Source organism: Nansenia antarctica, assembly GCF_963989245.1.
Source record: "Nansenia antarctica genome assembly, chromosome: 13".
Lineage (NCBI taxonomy): Eukaryota > Metazoa > Chordata > Actinopteri > Argentiniformes > Microstomatidae > Nansenia > Nansenia antarctica.
This window is the reverse complement of record NC_137683.1, coordinates 29229548-29246872: the sequence shown is the minus strand read 5'-3', so window position 1 is coordinate 29246872 and position 17325 is coordinate 29229548. Positions and strand designations below refer to the sequence as shown.

General features: G+C 43.5%; 1 protein-coding gene across 1 annotated transcript in view; it reads right to left on the bottom strand.

The window, feature by feature from the left end:
* Positions 1-860: 860 nt before the first annotated feature.
* Positions 861-17325, bottom strand: part of rgs12a (regulator of G protein signaling 12a) — a gene marked incomplete at both ends in the record, with an annotated part of 49134 nt that continues 32669 nt past the window's right edge. The window contains 7 exons of the mRNA XM_080544178.1: positions 861-1216; positions 10430-11056; positions 11622-11733; positions 12485-12552; positions 13501-13597; positions 16397-16523; positions 16758-16831. Of these exons, the coding sequence (XP_080400304.1) occupies positions 861-1216; positions 10430-11056; positions 11622-11733; positions 12485-12552; positions 13501-13597; positions 16397-16523; positions 16758-16831 (1461 nt within the window). The remainder of the gene's footprint in view (positions 1217-10429; positions 11057-11621; positions 11734-12484; positions 12553-13500; positions 13598-16396; positions 16524-16757; positions 16832-17325) is intronic.

Genomic DNA, 17325 nt, shown 5'->3' with positions numbered 1-17325 from the left:
AAGGATACAAAATGATGATCAGAAACAGGAAGAGGGGTAACAGTACGGTCAGAGGTTCAGAATGTTTCACATGATAGGGTTACCGGTTCCTATTTCAGTTGTCAACCGCCTCCACCCAGGACAAAGTGCAGTGCAAAATAAATGGCCTTTTGAAACCACCTTTAGAAAAGCTGCTATCTTCAGTGGATTGAATCTCAGTCTTAATTTCGATACAACTATTGATTAAGCCATTCACTTCATTCAAACATCAAAATGACCAACCCATGCTCTCAGGACGAAAGAGGAATCAACTGAATTATACAAACATTCATATTTATTGGTTGAATTTTGAACAAGCAAATTGAGCGTCAGACCACCAAACAAGAAGAGTCATATTATATATCATATTTTGTTCACTACGACGGTAGAACATAATGATTATGACAGAACAATGGAGTAGAACCCATCGGAACATAGCTAAGTGCTAAGTTCGGCGTGTGTTCTAACAATATGTGCATTTGATCCTAAACCTGGATGGAGACAAATTCTACCGCCACCTGCCCTAATCTAAGTGTCCATGAAATTTATTTTTAGGGAGATTACTGGGCATGTACAGTAGGGAAGTGAAAGCCAAGGAAACTCCTGATCAATTCCATAAAACATAAGTTTATTACCTTATCGTTACTAAGAAATTACAGAAATTCGTGTATCACAAATATACCACCATCTAAAACATAAACCAGAAAACGAATTATGTGAATTTATGTACCCATTATACAATATCTATCACAATAACAAATAACCCATTTAAGTTAATTGTTTGTCTGGTTTGTTAAACAGACATCTGCCTTGAGCTTAAGAAAGTGCTTCGTGAGAGTCGCTCAGACGATGGTGGCCTTGTATAGGTCAGTCTTGGAGTCTTTGCCTTCCGGTTGGCTGCGGACACTGAGGGGTATTTGGTTGCGGACGTTGACGTTGAGGGGTGCTTGGGTGTCCCTCATCTTGGTCTGGCACTGCCGTATCTCGTCTGCGTACCCCAGGAAGCTGAGGCTGAGCTCGGTGTTGTCTCCCCGGGGCTCCCTCTTCTTGCCCTCCCCCTCCTCCTCCTCCTCCCCTCCTTCCTCCAGACACACCCCGTCCACGTCCATGACGTCCTGGGCGGTCTGGGAGGGCAGCGCCCCGAGAGACGGCGCCCTCTTCTGAGAGTTGTCAGGAGCGAGTCCTCTCTTTCTTCTCTCTGGGTGTGGAGGAGAGAGACAAGACGTGACGTTAGAATTATACGGTTCTATCTCCATTGTGACGTTAGAATTATAAGGTTCTATCTCCATTGTGACGTTAGAATTATAAGGTTCTATCTCCATTTTGGTCAAAATTTAGTTTTTTACATAATCTGATCCATTAGGTGTTTATTAATGCCTGTGTGGTGTTATTTTTAAAATGTTGACATTTTTGAGTTAGTAATTCATAAAATACAAAGGTTCCATCTCACAGAACATAATGGAATGTAAAAACTTTGACGCTCAATATCTCTGAACTGCCCTAAACGGAGATAGAACCGTATCATTCTAAGCTCACGAAGAGTTAGGGGTGAGGGTGGGGTGTGGCGTTAGGTTCAGACACTGCCGTTTAACTAGTGTTCAAAATGGTAGAGCGCCCGTTCTCTTTGGGACATTGGGACCAAAACACCAAGGCTGGGTTGCACCAAGCCTGGTTTAAATCTTAAACCGGTTTAAATCAAGGCTTATCTACTAATCCTGTTGCACCAAACTTTAATCCTAGCTTAAACCTAGTTTAATTTAATCCTGGTTTAAATCTAAGCCTCTGCTAATCTGGTTTAATTTAATCCTGGTTTAAATCAAGTCTGTTGCACCAGTAATTTTAAACCTAGTTTAAGCCTGGATTTACTAAACCTGGATTAACTCTAAACCAGGATTAGTTTAAACCAGGTTGGTGCAACCCAGCCAAGTGTTAAAAATACCATGAAATTGGTTAATAATGTCAATGATTTCCTCATGTGGAATGCAGCACTGGTTTGAATCGCCTACCACCTCCCTCAGCTAAATGGCCTGAACCCATATGAGGACCTCATAGTCTGATTAAGTTTAATGGTCATAGGCTGCCAATTGTTAGTCCATGAAATGCACCTCTTTTGGTAAGAGCGCCAAGAGGGTGAACTAGAACTAGGGCATGAAGAGAGAGACCTCAGATATAACTCTTTATGAAATGTTTTCAAAATGTACCGTTGAACCTCTGATGTGCGGTGAATATTTTTGGCACGATTGGCACTTGCTCAAGGTCTCTTTGGTAACATTTTATATTGTATTCTTTTTTTTTGTCAGAGACCATGTACAACTGTATAACCATGTAACTAACTCAGATTTAGCTAGATAGCTAATGTTCATAATTCAATTCAACTTTATTTGCCATGTGCGGTGTACTAGGAACATGACTTGGTATTCTACCATGCTGAACAAGCTACAGTACATTCAACAACAAGACGACAACACAACAATACTCAAGACAATAATATATACAGCACCAATACGAGTGAATAAATATACTGTACAACTTAGTGCAAAAACATGTAAAGTGCAAGGTGCAATGATCAGGAGTTATTGAGGAAGACTGTGGCTTTGGGGAAGAAACTGTTCAAGTGGTGTGATGTTTTTTGACCTGATGGCCCTGTACCGCTGTCCAGAAGGGAGTCATTCAATTCAAACAAGCTGTGAGCTGGATGTGAGGGGTCAGACACAATCTTGCGTACTCTCTTCAATGATCTGAGGCTATGGAGGTCTGTGATGGGAGGCAGGGTGTGTCATTTCACCACATGCGCGACGATCTAACAACATGAAACCATGTCAACCATCAAAAGCCGACGCACGCCTTTCAGCTTGTGTGCTCGGCTTGAAAAGAACAAACCTTATATCAGCCACACGTATTGGTTACACCCCGATCGTTACTCTTTATCGTGTGCTCTGTTGTCTAGACTTGTTGAGTGAAGTGAAACACACACACACACACACATACACTCTCTCACACACACACACACACACACCCACAGACACACACACACCCCCCCCCCCACACACACACACCCACCCACCCACACACACACACACACACACACACACACAGACACACACACCACACACACACACACACACTGAACAGGGTGAAATACAGATATGATACTGAATCATGAAACTGAATTCTGTATTAAAGTGACTCCGACTCAGATTGAGACTCAGTTTAAAGCTACGTTATATATGGATATCATAGTATATCGAGTCGTTTAAGAGCTATGTCACTGTTTGATTAATGTGATGTGTGGAAACATATCGGTGCCAGTTTTAATTAATGGGTGCTAAGCAAACGGTGACAGGTAATATCTGAGCAAAATCTCTCAGCCAGACTGAAATTATGAGACATCACAATTAGGTGGGCTGTTGAGTGTTGGAGTGTGCTGACTCACACACAGGTACTTCCCTGGTCTCTCTCCCTTCCCGCCTCAGACTTGCTGGGAGATTGTGACATCACAGTTCCAATGAGTGATATTTCCTCTGCACTCTGTGTGCCCTGGAGCTTTTAAACACAGGTGCCTAGAGCTTTTAAACACAGGTCTACGTGACTCCGGCGCTCATGGCAAGCTACCATGCAAGGCGTCGGCCTGCTCATCGGGAGCAATTTGGGGTTAAGTGACTCCGACATGTGGCGGCCAGCCGGGGCTCGAACCGCTGATCTGCCAACCTTGCGATCATTAGACGCCGGCTCTACCTCCTGCACCACAGCCGTCCCGACGAAGACTTTGCACCTAAAGCTTTTAAACACAGGTCTACGTGACCCTGTGCCTAAAGCTTTTAAACACAGTTTAACTAGGTGACTCAAACAGTGCATACAACACATACACCCCTCTGAACCCCTGATGGTTGTGACTCAGTGATTCAGAACATAGCTACAGTATAAACAGTCTCTGAGGCAGGCCCACAGCTGAGACGAACACTCAGAAGTTTACTTTTCGGGATACGATACTTGACAGTAAGTACATCAGAAAAGAGTTGAAGTGTGTAAGTCTGAATACAATTGTAATCAATGTAACTGTAATAATTATTATTTGGGCACTGCTGTTAAATTGAGCACACTGCCTGTCGTGCATCTTGTCTATCAATTGGCCATGGCACTATACATGCCATTTAGCTTTTATCCAAAGCAACTTACACTGCAGTGATATACATTTTCAGTATATACGGTCCCAGCGGGACTCGAACCCACAATCTAAGCGTTGTTAAATGGACTGCACTTATATAGCTATGGCTTTACCCAAAGCGCTTTACAACGGCCTCTCATTCACCCATTCACAAACACATTCACACACCGAAGGCGGCAAGCTACCATGGAAGGCGCCGGCCGGCCCGCTCACTGGGAGCAATTTGGGGTTCAGTGTCTTGCCCAAGGACACCTCGACATGTGGCCAGCCGGGGCTCGAACCGCCGATCTGCCAACCTTGCGATCGTTAGAAGGCGGCTCTACCTCCTGCGCTGGATGAGACCTGCCTGAAGGCCGTCTGGCTGCCAGATGAATGATAGGACTGACTCAGGGTCGGTGATGGCTAGCTTTCAAGGGAATTTTTAGCCAGTGTATAGCTTATGTCACACCGATTGTTTTGATTGTCTTTTCATGTATTGATGACGTAATTGTAATCTCACGTAGGTGTGTCCTCACAGGTGTTACCTATTCGATCTAGCCCACCTCCTGTCTATTTAATGGCTGTCGTGCACTATGTTGTTTGTAAGACTTGACAAAGACTACGGCCGAAACCGTTGTCATTTAAAATCTACACTTATGCATCTGGAACTAGAGTGTTCTAGAGGCTTCTACTTCATTCAATGGTATTCTGCTCTGTCGCCAGCACCTCGCCTAAGTTTTATGCGGTGTTGTGTTCTCTTCTTTTTCAATTTAGCTTTCAAGGGCTGTCGCAGCCTAATAGATTGTAAAGAAGACGGTGATTTGAGGCAATCGGTGCCTCAGGTGCTCACTCACTAAACTAGACTTAAATCAGGGTAGACAACCTCTAGAGACATTATTAGCCTCAGAGGGAAAGTGCCCTTTTGTTTATGACAATATCTTTAGTTATATTTTTAATTTGCCCTTAAGCAGTAGATGCACTGGGTTGGATAATTGCCTAATTACAAACTATTGAGTGAGAGATTTGAAACTTGTGTGAGAGGGTTGAGATGAGAAAAAAAAACAGAAGAGCTTTGGAAATACGTGCAGACCTCAAATGCCCTAGCCAGGTCCCTGAGACTGAGGCAGAGGCCTGGCATGAGTGGAGGTAGACTTCGGCTATATCATATTGCCCTCTAGTGGTCAAAATAAGTACCGCAGTTCCCATCATTAACCAGATCATTGAGCATGAAATTGAAAAATACAAAACATCAGATTTTCAAGATGCTATCTTACAAAAATACTAAGTGAATGTCTCACAACACACATGAGGTGTCTACCTTTGGATGTTATTTTAGAATCTAGAAAAAAAACATATGTGGAGGTGAAGTGAACGTAGTAAGGGTGTTTTTTATTTCTAGAATATCGTAGGTGGTCCAGGTTGAAGCTATAGAGCTCCCTACCGTTCCTCTAGCAATGTAGAGCCACTGCTTCAGATTTTAGTGTATCCCTTTGCGTTGTCAACTTTCAGTTTCTCTCTTACGTTTGTCTTAAGAGGCTGTAGCCAGCAGACTCACCAGTAGAGGGCGCCAATCAAAGGCAAACATCATCAGCAAAAGTCTTGACAGTAGCTAATAGATATACACCATAGACAAGCATGAGAGAAGGATGATTGAATTCCTACTTAATAGTATTAAGTAGGAATTCAATCATCCTTCTTTCATGCTAAAGAAGGATGTTAATAGACATATTAGCCTGCTACTTGAGGTACAAATAGCTTGACTGGAGGGTGGTGAGAGAATAACAATGACATACTGAACTCAACTGCTTGATATACCGGTACTAACTGAACGATACAATGCAAAGCTTCATTATTTGGGTTTTACTCAATCAAAAATGATACTCTCCCCCCCCCCCCCCCCCCAAAAAAAAAACTCCCTCTGTGTCTCAGATGTGATCAAAACATAATGTGGTACATTTCTGCAAAAGCATAGGACAGTGCTAGACAGAAACACAAGTATGAATTGTTGATACATGACATTGTATCCCTCACCCACCCACTCACAACAGCAAACGCTTCTATCTCTGTCATGCAAGGTGGACCGTAACCATGGACCGTTACCATGGTTCCAAATGTGGAGAGATCACGCTGGTGCACTTAGCAACCAGCAGAAGAGGAGCCAGAGACATCGCAATTATAAGACTCTCATATCATATACATATCTGTGTACGACACGGTGGGGATATACGTATTCAACACATCAATGTATTAGTATTCAACCCCTCTCCCCCTCCCCTTCCCATGTGTCCCCAGCACTACCTTAATAAGGCCCCTATACAGGCTACTTTCTTTGATTTATTTTTTGTCTCTTTTTATTATTACTACTCGATCTTGTCAGTTTGTAAAGCGTCTTTGAGTGTCTAGAAAAGCGCTATATAAGTCTAATGTATTATTATTATTAGCAACAATTGTTTTTATTCAACATAATTCCATGAATCCAGCTATTCACATGGAATTTAGTCCAGACATTGGTAGCCTATTAACTCAATAAAACTACACAGCTACAAGAAATAGTAACATTCCAATCCCTAAAAAAGTGCAATATGTGCAATAAAGTGGAATGACACAGGAAAAAAGTATTGAACACAGTAAGAAAAAAGCACTAAACCAGCTTATGCCACTAATGAGTTCTAGCTCCTACCTGTGCTAATTAGAATCAGCTGTGTTAGCAGTGCATGTTGGTGGGTAAGTACTTCCACTCTTTGAAGTTGGTTTCCCACCTCTGAATGCGAGTAAACAAATCATGTCACCAAGCTTTCCTGCAAGAAACATATCGTGATGGGTAGAGAGCAAAGAGCTCTCCCAAGACTTTCACAACAAGATTGTTGAGCAGCAGAGTAATGGCACTGGCTACCGACGGATTTCTCATCTCCTAAATGTTCCTATAAACACCATTGGGGTTATCCGCAAGTTGAAGGAACATCACTCGACCATCGACCAACCGCCCACGCACAGGAGCTCCTCACAAGATTTCAGACCGGAAAGTCAGAGAGTTAGTCAGAGGAGTAGCCCAAGAGCCAAGGACCACCAGAAAAAACTGCTGGAAGCAGCAGGTATAGTTGTCACAAAGAAAACAATAGGCAATGCACTCCACCGCCACGGTCTCTATTCACGATCACCCCGGAAGACTCCATTACTGAAGAGAAGGCATGTTGAAGCTTGTTTGAAGTTTGCTCCGGAACATTTGGAGAAGCCTGTAGATTACTGGCAGCATGTAGTCTGTTGATGTGTTGAATACTTATTTCCCCCACTGTATATAACCACAGATACCTATTGAAAAAGGGCAGGGTTGTACACGTTTTATTCTCCTGTGATGAACCAATGTACTTTGTAGAGATCTTCCCATTGTTCATAAAGCTCTCACTGGCACAGCACCAGAATATGTTCAGACCTTTTGCTAGCATATCAGCCCAATAGAGCTCTCAGGTCTTCTGACGCTGGTTTTCTCTGTGTACCACATGTACAAAAGAGGAGATCTGGTGAGGCTGCATTCTCATTTGATGCACCCAAACTGTGGAATGCACTGCCAGTTTACATTAGGGATGCAACCTCAGCACATATGATCAAGTCAAGACTAAAAACACATATTTTTAATATTGCCTTTAAATGACTAAATAATTAAATAATGATTATATAACGATTGGAGCACTTTGAGCTGCAACGTTTGCAGGAAAACATACAAATACAAGTTATTATTATTGTTATTGCGTCAGTGTATGACTAAAGAGTTGCATGGGAGTCTATGTAACATTGACATTTTAGCTACACACACTGGGCTTCAAGCAGAACAGCTGGGTACGGCATTTCTCAAGTTGAAGAAGCCTGTTGTTATCAGTCTAACAGGGGGTTTGAACACTAGTGAGACACAGAACTGTGGTAGAATCACATGGATTAAGTGTCTAATCTTGTGACAACACTTGCATCGTGGCACCCTAACGGTGATTCAGAGGTTGCGGTGACAGTGTGATGCTGGAGACTGTGATGAACGCCTCCTGTAGTCACATACTGTTTGACTCAAAGCGAGAGCGGAGGGGTAAACAAACGTCCATCTGCAGAGCAGATACAGATCAGCATGGAAGCAGAACAAACAAAACTCTAAGACAAGACAGACAAGACAAGACAGTCATTGCAGACTAAAGCAGACAACAATAATATTCACACACACACAAACACACACACACACACACACAAGCTACATAAAAACTGACAAGTCAAAAGGAAGTACCCTCTGATCAGAACTACAGAACTACACACCTACACACACACACACACACACACACACACACACACACACACCACAATCAACAGTATGCAAACACAGACGACAATCAGAGCTACATAAAAACTGACAATTCGAAAGGAAGCACCCTCTGATCAGAGCTACACACCAACACACACACACACACACACACACACACACACACACACACACACACACACACACACACACCAACACACACAGCCTACAGCAGACAGCCTACAGCAGACAGCCTACAGCAGACAGCCTACAGCAGACATGTTAAGGCAGCCACACTATGACGTGCTGGGCAAGAACAACAGACAGGAAGTGAAGGAGGAGAAGGTGCAAGACAAATGAGAGAGAGAGAGAGAGAGAAGGTAAATTAAGGAGAGTCATGGGAGGGGTGTGGGGTGGTAAAGGAATTTCACAAATGTTTAAAAAGACAGACTGTGTGATTTCAGTTCTAACATTTATTAGATCTTCTAATCAAACACAGATACATAATTAATCGGCATGATTATCTACAACAGGCATCTACAAAAGGGAGTGAATGATTCAGATAGAGAATGACATGCAATTCAACAATGGACATCATTTCAATCTTTTTTCTCTTTTTTCTTTTTTCTTTTAACATGACTATACAATTACCAACATTATATAAAAAAGTTAAAGTCAAAGTTGCCATTGGCTTTCTCACAAGTGTATATTCAATAGTAGAATGAACGTCTGAATAAAAATAACTCGCTACCAACATTGTTGAATTGCATTTATATATTAGAGGGGTGGGGATGTAAAAGGAATACAGCAAGAATGTAAAGTACAGGCAGGTAGAATAATCATGATATCTTAGACAAATACACAATGTCATTGCTCTTCAGTACGTCATGTTTTTATTTGTGCTGGGTGGTACTCCCGTCATACACTCATAATGCCAGGAGGGAACTGTCATGGATATGACAGCTGCCTTGACGGTCATGCCAATTCCTGTCAGTTGATCTATTTCATTCTGGAATGTTGCTGTGGTTAGGATATAATCTATCAATTTGTCATGGCAGGGTTCCGACAAGTTTCAACAAGTCAAATTTAACTTTTTTCGACCTCTTTGAATATAATTTTGGACCTATTTGCGGCAGCATGGGATAGCTTTTTGTCATTCTCCAGGTGATGAAATTAGGGGTTTCACTGCCATACAGACAAAAAAGGAAGCGAATTGGCATTTTTTGGGGTTCCAGCTTGATTCATTCCGACGTAAATAGATGTGGTCGGACTGATTTCCTTGCAGGATCTAATCTTTAAGATCTAGCACCTCATTTTTAGACCGAATAACAGAAATGTGGGTCCTTTTTATGCCTTATACATTGGATTGCTGGATTTTAGCCTTTACGACCAGCGCGGGAACCCTGTTCCACACTACAATCACATAATAGCTGTGGTTAGAATATAATCTATCAATTTGTCACGGATCGTTATGACAACTGTCATGGCTGTTGTTTGACCGTTGAGGCATTCTGTAGGCATTATGAGTGTAGAGGTTTATTGAGTGGTCCTATTCACCTGGGTCAGATCTACATCCTTATTTAATGGAACAACATGACCAAACTGTCTACGGTCGACTGTGAATGTTCTGATTTATGTTGTTGAAACCTAGTGGTGTGAGAGAGTAGAAAAGTAAATGTAGTCCATTTACAATAATATATATATACACATCATTATTTACAATGGAGCTCGAATTAATTACGTCTGAAACTGATCAAATACAATACGACGCTCGTTAACTAAATCACAAGAAACTAGTAAAAAAAGTAACAAGTAAAAAAAATACAAATAAATCGGTGACAGAGAGAAATTCAGTTGCAAATAAAGTGCATTGAAGTCAGTATAAAAGGAGTTGTCATCGGAGGTCATTGAAGTCAGACCCCTCGGCCCTACCACACACACACATACACACACACACTTACACAAACACACGTATCACACCGTGGAAGTACCTGAGCTGGGCTGGCCGCCCCCACAGCTGCTGTCCTGGGCGTGACCGCAGGGCGGCGGGGGGGTGAAGTTGGCCTCTGGCAGGCTCCCGTCGTGGGACAGCAGGAGGAGGGGGGGCGCGGGCGACGGGGGGAGCAGGGTGCTGTTGGGACTGTCGATGTCCCCCTCCCCCACCAGGGTCAGGTCCGCCAGGGTGTCCTCCTCCAGTGTCCTGAGCACCTGACCCCCCCGGCTCGGGTCTGAGATGCGGGGGATGGGAGAGAGGTGGGAGCCGAACGGGGGGTGGCGAACGGGGGGCGGCAGCAGCGCTCGGCGGGAGGAGGAGGAGGAGGAGGAGGAGGAGTGTCCGTTGGTGCCGGAGCCCAGGGAGGAGTCCAGGCTCTCGGAGCGGTGGGTGGCGTCCAGGGGGGGGCAGCAGGAGGAGGCGACCCCCCCGTCCGAGCCCTGCCGCTGTTTGAGAGAGGTAGGGGTGGAGGAGGAGCAGGCCTGGCCCGGGCCGGAGGAGGAGGAGGAGGTAGAGGGGGAGGCCAGGCGGAGGAAGTCGGGCAACACCAGGTCCTCTTTGCTCAGCAGCCCTCGCTGGTCGTGCTGCCGGCTGCTCTGGGCCCGGCTTAGGAGCTCAAAGAACTCTAAAGGCAGGAAGAGGAAACAGGAGGAGACGTGTTACATCCTAAGACCTTTGGTGAAACATAACCAATGAGTCAGGTGAAAGAAAATATAGTAAGTTTAACACTAGAATAGCCGTGAGCCTGAGAGTAAAGAAAGATGTTATATCTTTGCAAAATTTCTAATTTCAGGACCCTCCTTTCATGACTTTTCCTAGATGTGTGCGTTCTACCACCCAGTATCCTTACATGTTCAAAATCACATCAGGATAAGCTAGTATGAAGCTATTTCACAGTTTTTCTGTGTAGGAAGCGGGCTAATTTACAAGATGGCCAACTAGTGGTCGTTGTGTGTAAATAGCAGCTTCCCATTGTAAAGACTATGGTCCTTTGACCCCCCGAGGCGGCTCTTATAATAGGTAAAAAGGCACGGCTGTTCTAGTGTTAACATGCAACACGGCCCTGACACTTCACAGGAAAAAAACAAAACGATTTTTAGAAATGCGAAAAGAGCGAACAATAGACATTAGTCATGAGGCGAAGCAGAGCTCAGAAACCACCAGGATTAGAGAGAAGAAGGAGATGTTACCTTCCGCTTCGTCTATATTAATCTTTTTCTGTTTTCTCTTTTCCAGCGGCAGCGATGCGTTTGGTCCGCTTGCTCTCACAGAACAGTCCTTCCCTGATGACCTTTCATCTACCTGCAGACGCAACAATAACAACGGACTCTGTTAAGGTAAGGGGGTGTACGAGGGGGTAGGGATGTTATAGGGGGGGGGGGGGGGGGCTTTGGGTGATAATGTGTAGCGCTAACACGAATGCCATGCATAAGGGCCAGATTCTAGAAGTTTCCAGAAGTATTGGAGATCTGGGATAAGCGTTCTAGAAGTGGATGAGGCACAAAAGACACAGGAGCCTTTTTTTTCTTTTCTTTTTTTTTACTTGACCTTCTGAACTTAGGCCTTCTTCTCTTGACCTTCTGAACTTAGGCCTTCTTCTCTTGACCTTCTGAACTTAGGCCTTCTCTTGACCTTCGTCAATCCTTCTGGTATCCAGGTTGTACCAGAGTAAATACTTTGGTAAAGCCAGAAGAACCCTAACATAAATCTGTAGCAGACGAGGTCAGGTCTCGACTACGAGGCTACGCTACAGAAAGGTCAGGGGTTAAGTCAGCCACAACCAGCGCTCAAGCAAGAAGACGCAACGAGATCAGAAGTTTAAAAAAAAGGGCATTTTAAAACTTGACAAAAACACACAAAGTATCATGTTAATAGTGATTATTGTGACAATTTATTGTGAGGTTGTTACAAAGAAGCAGGATAGGGACAGGGGCAGGGACAATCACCACATGTTATAAAATTTCAGTTAGAAAGTTGGAAACTTAAAACATAAACATTTAATACATTAAACGTCAGCATGAAAGAACATTTGAAGTTAGAGTAACGTCCTTACTGATGCTGAGAGACTCCTGGTGGTCAAGTTTGGCGCGTGGCCCTTTATGGATCCCGACTTAGACTTTTCTGTGGAGAGAGAGAGAGAGTGAGAGAGAGAGAGAGTGAGAGAGAGAGAGAGTGAGAGAGTGAGAGAGAGAGAGTGTGAGAGAGAGAGTGAGAGAGTGAGAGAGAGAGAGAGAGAGAGTGAGAGAGTGAGAGAGAGAGAGTGAGAGAGTGTGAGAGAGAGAGAGAGTGAGAGAGTGAGAGAGTGAGAGAGAGAGAGAGAGTGAGAGAGTGAGAGAGTGAGAGAGAGAGAGAGAGTGTGAGAGAGTGAGAAAGTGAGAGAGTGAGAGAGAAGTATTCAGTCTATTCACACACGTCCTCCATAACTGTGATATCTCTGTTCATCAGCGGCAGCAGGACAACAAGACAGGACATTGATTGCAGCGTAATTGAATTCCTGTGCAGACAAATGTGCAGAGATGTCAACATAGTCAACGTTAGGAGGAACACACTAGCGCCATTCTTCCGATCTTGGCCCGCTTGGGAACCTCAGCGTGTCAGTGGCCACAGTGGCCATTTCTCAGGGTTGGTAGTTGACCTTAAGCGTGTGTTTCAACGTGCAGTAGTGCTGTAATGATGATTTCTATATGATATTGGAAGTATTAATTCCAAATGGGGCATGAGGACGGAATACATTTGATGCTGAAAGGATTGTTGGATTCAGACTTTCAATCGGAGCTCTCGGCTCACACGACGACGGGCTGCTTACTCAATAGTGACCGACCAGGGTCAAGGAGGAACACAGGAATGAACGGTATCTCACAGCCTGCGGTCAACAAGTCGGCCACAAAACATCTGGGCCTCACATGAGCCTTGGCCTGGAGCCAGGAAGGCTAAGAATTCTAGAAGCCTAAGAATTCTAGAATCCTTATCGCCTCCCTTGAGAACCAAAGCCCAGTTAAGATAAACAGGATTTAAACAAGATGCCTCCGAAAGAATTTCACCCTAACAAGTGCAGCGGAGAGGTCTTACCTTTCCCTGAGGCTGGGTCGGCTCGGTCCAGCACCACGCGGAGGCCGTCCAGGCTGGATATGGGGGCGCCCAGGTCCAGAGGCTCCGTCTCCCCGCTCTGTTCAAACAAACACAGGAGTTTTTTTTTTTTTTACCAGATTAGCAAGCAGCATGCTAACCATTTCAGATCATTAGCCTTATCAGCAGGTGGACATTTCTTCTAAGCAAATCAGCATGATGATGATGATGCTACTATTATTAGCACGTCATGAAAGTCGGTTTATGAGGGGTTTTAAATTTAACAGCACAATCAAGTTGTTGTAACTAAGCCACGTCATGAGCCTTTGCCAAGGGCCTCGCTTTGGCAAAAGCCTGATCCCCCCGCTGCCTTTGTTGCCTTAAATAACAGACTGCGCTGAGTGTGTGTACTTGTGTATCTGTAATGTGTAGTACTGTCTGTTGTTGTCTGTGTTATACAGCGTTGTATATATATCTATATATATGTATACTATACAGTGGTGTGAAAATGAATTTCCCCCCTGTGGGAACAATAAATCTAATCTAATCATCTCCACTACTATTTTAAAATGTGTCTGTGTAACTGTGTAACTGTGTAACTGTGTTACTGTGTGACTGTGTAACTGTGTAACTGTGTGACTGTGTAACTGTGTAACTGTGTAACTGTGTAACTGTGTGACTGTGTGACTGTGTAACGGTGTTACTGTGTAACTGTGTTACTGTGTTACTGTGTGACTGTGTTACTGTGTGACTGTGTTACTGTGTGACTGTGTTACTGTGTTACTGTGTGACTGTGTAACTGTGTTACTGTGTAACTGTGTAACCGTGTAACTGTGTTACTGTGTAACTGTGTAACTGTATAACTGTGTAACTGTGTGACTGTGTTACTGTGTTACTGTGTGACTGTGTAACTGTGTAACTGTGTAACTGTGTTACTGTGTTACTGTGTTACTGTGTAACTGTGTTACTGTGTAACTGTGTTACTGTGTAACTGTGTTACTGTGTAACTGTGTAACTGTGTTACTGTGTTACTGTGTAACTGTGTAACTGTGTAACTGTGTTACTGTGTAACTGTAACAGTGTAACTGTGTAACTGTGTAACTGTGTAACTGTGTGACTGTGTAACTGTGTAACTGTGTGACTGTGTAACTGTGTAACTGTGTAACTGTGTGACTGTGTAACTGTGTAACTGTGTTACTGTGTTACTGTGTAACTGTGTTACTGTGTTACTGTGTAACTGTGTAACTGTGTTACTGTGTTACTGTGTAACTGTGTAACTGTGTAACTGTGTAACTGTGTTACTGTGTTACTGTGTAACTGTGTTACTGTGTAACTGTGTAACTGTGTTACTGTGTTACTGTGTAACTGTGTAACTGTGTTACTGTGTAACTGTGTAACTGTAACAGTGTAACTGTGTAACTGTGTAACTGTGTTACTGTGTAACTGTGTAACTGTGTAACTGTGTGACTGTGTAACTGTGTGACTGTGTAACTGTGTAACTGTGTAACTGTGTGACTGTGTAACTGTGTTACTGTGTAACTGTGTAACTGTGTAACTGTGTGACTGTGTAACTGTGTAACTGTGTGACTGTGTTACTGTGTAACTGTGTAACTGTGTAACTGTGTAACTGTGTTACTGTGTAACTGTGTAACTGTGTAACTGTGTAACTGTGTTACTGTGTAACTGTGTTACTGTGTAACTGTGTAACTGTGTTACTGTGTAACTGTGTAACTGTGTTACTGTGTAACTGTGTAACTGTGTTACTGTGTAACTGTGTTACTGTGTAACTGTGTAACTGTGTTACTGTGTAACTGTGTAACTGTGTAACTGTGTAACTGTGTAACTGTGTTACTGTGTAACTGTGTAACTGTGTAACTGTGTAACTGTGTAACTGTGTAACTGTGTTACTGCGTTACTGCGTAACTGTGTAACTGTGTTACTGTGTAACTGTGTTACTGTGTAACTGTGTAACTGTGTAACTGTGTAACTGTAACAGTGTAACTGTGTAACTGTGTAACTGTGTTACTGTGTAACTGTGTAACTGTGTAACTGTGTTACTGCGTTACTGTGTAACTGTGTAACTGTGTTACTGTGTGACTGTGTGACTGTGTAACTGTGTAACTGTGTAACTGTGTTACTGTGTAACTGTGTAACTGTGTAACTGTGTAACTGTGTAACTGTGTAACTGTGTAACTGTGTTACTGTGTTACTGTGTAACTGTGTAACTGTGTAACTGTGTAACTGTGTTACTGTGTAACTGTGTTACTGTGTAACTGTGTAACTGTGTAACTGTGTAACTGTGTTACTGTGTAACTGTGTAACTGTAACAGTGTAACTGTGTAACTGTGTGACTGTGTAACTGTGTAACTGTGTTACTGTGTTACTGTGTAACTGTGTTACTGTGTGACTGTGTGACTGTGTAACTGTGTAACTGTAACTGTGTAACTGTGTAACTGTGTAACTGTGTTACTGTGTTACTGTGTAACTGTGTAACTGTGTAACTGTGTTACTGTGTTACTGTGTTACTGTGTTACTGTGTTACTGTGTAACTGTGTTACTGTGTAACTGTGTAACTGTGTAATGCTGGGTAATGCATGCTGGGTAATGCTTGTTGGAAACCCACAGGGCCCGAAAATAAACTCCCTGCCTAGCGGGAGGAACCTCTCCTCTCCACATGTTTCAGGAGTGTCGTCATTCATAATTATAGACCTGCTTCTCTATCTTGAGAGGCCGGCTGAGCTAAACCACCGAGTAGCGTTACGGGAAGAGGATGCGGCGTGGTGACTTGCTTCTAAGCCTCCGATGATACTCCACCCTGCGACATTGTCATGCGCTACATAAGCTGGGGTTGGGAGACACGGCTTGCTTCGAGCCCCAGGGAATCCACTCCCATACTTACTATTTTGGCCACCAGATCGCTGAGGTGGAGGCCGTATTTCGCCACCACCGGGCGCAGGACCTCGGTGACGGGTTTGGTGGGTTTGGCCTTCAAGCCCACAGAGCGATTAATGGGTACCAAGTCCAGTCTGAAAATAGATCAAAAAGACAAAACACTGTCTGTATATTTTCTCAGGGCTTCAAAAGCTGAGCAGGGATTTGTAACACGTACAATTTCAGCACATCCCGACCCCCTATGAGACGAACGGAGGCGGAGAGAGTCGTGTGCTTTGAGTTGGAACAGTATAAAAGGGGAAAGAGACAGATATTATTACCGGTATACAGTATGAGGGTCATTTCATCAGAGTAAGTGGTAGTTTTACCTGAACAAAGTACGTTTTTCCAGTCTAAGGTCCCGCGCGCTGAGGGTCATGCAGTCTTGGTCGAGCACCAGTGGCTACGAAGAAAAGAACAAGAGAGAAACCCATGAACACCTAATAACATCCTCAGAAGGCCATGTACCAGAGTCTAATAACCACCCTAACGCAGTATTGCATCTGCAGTAAATCACCACAAATCATTTCCCTCTTTCCTGTGTTTTTTTATAGTTCTATCTTTGGATTGGCTTGACTGAGACAGAAGGAGCAACAAATATTGGGGCAGATATTCTAGATGATCAAATATTATGATATTTAGAGCATAATCGTGATATTGTTCTCTCACAGAAAAATATCTGGCATGTCCCCCACCTTACCTCAGCAATCATTTATATTATTGTGTATATACTGTGATATTTTACACGATATTGTACTATACAACGGATAGATCCGGTCCATTGTCTCTATCGGTCAGTTTGCGTTCCAGCCGTGCCGCCAATATCCACGACACGCTTCACATCGTGCCTAGCCACCCCGCTAGCTGTGCCAATATCCACGATATACCACGGCTTCT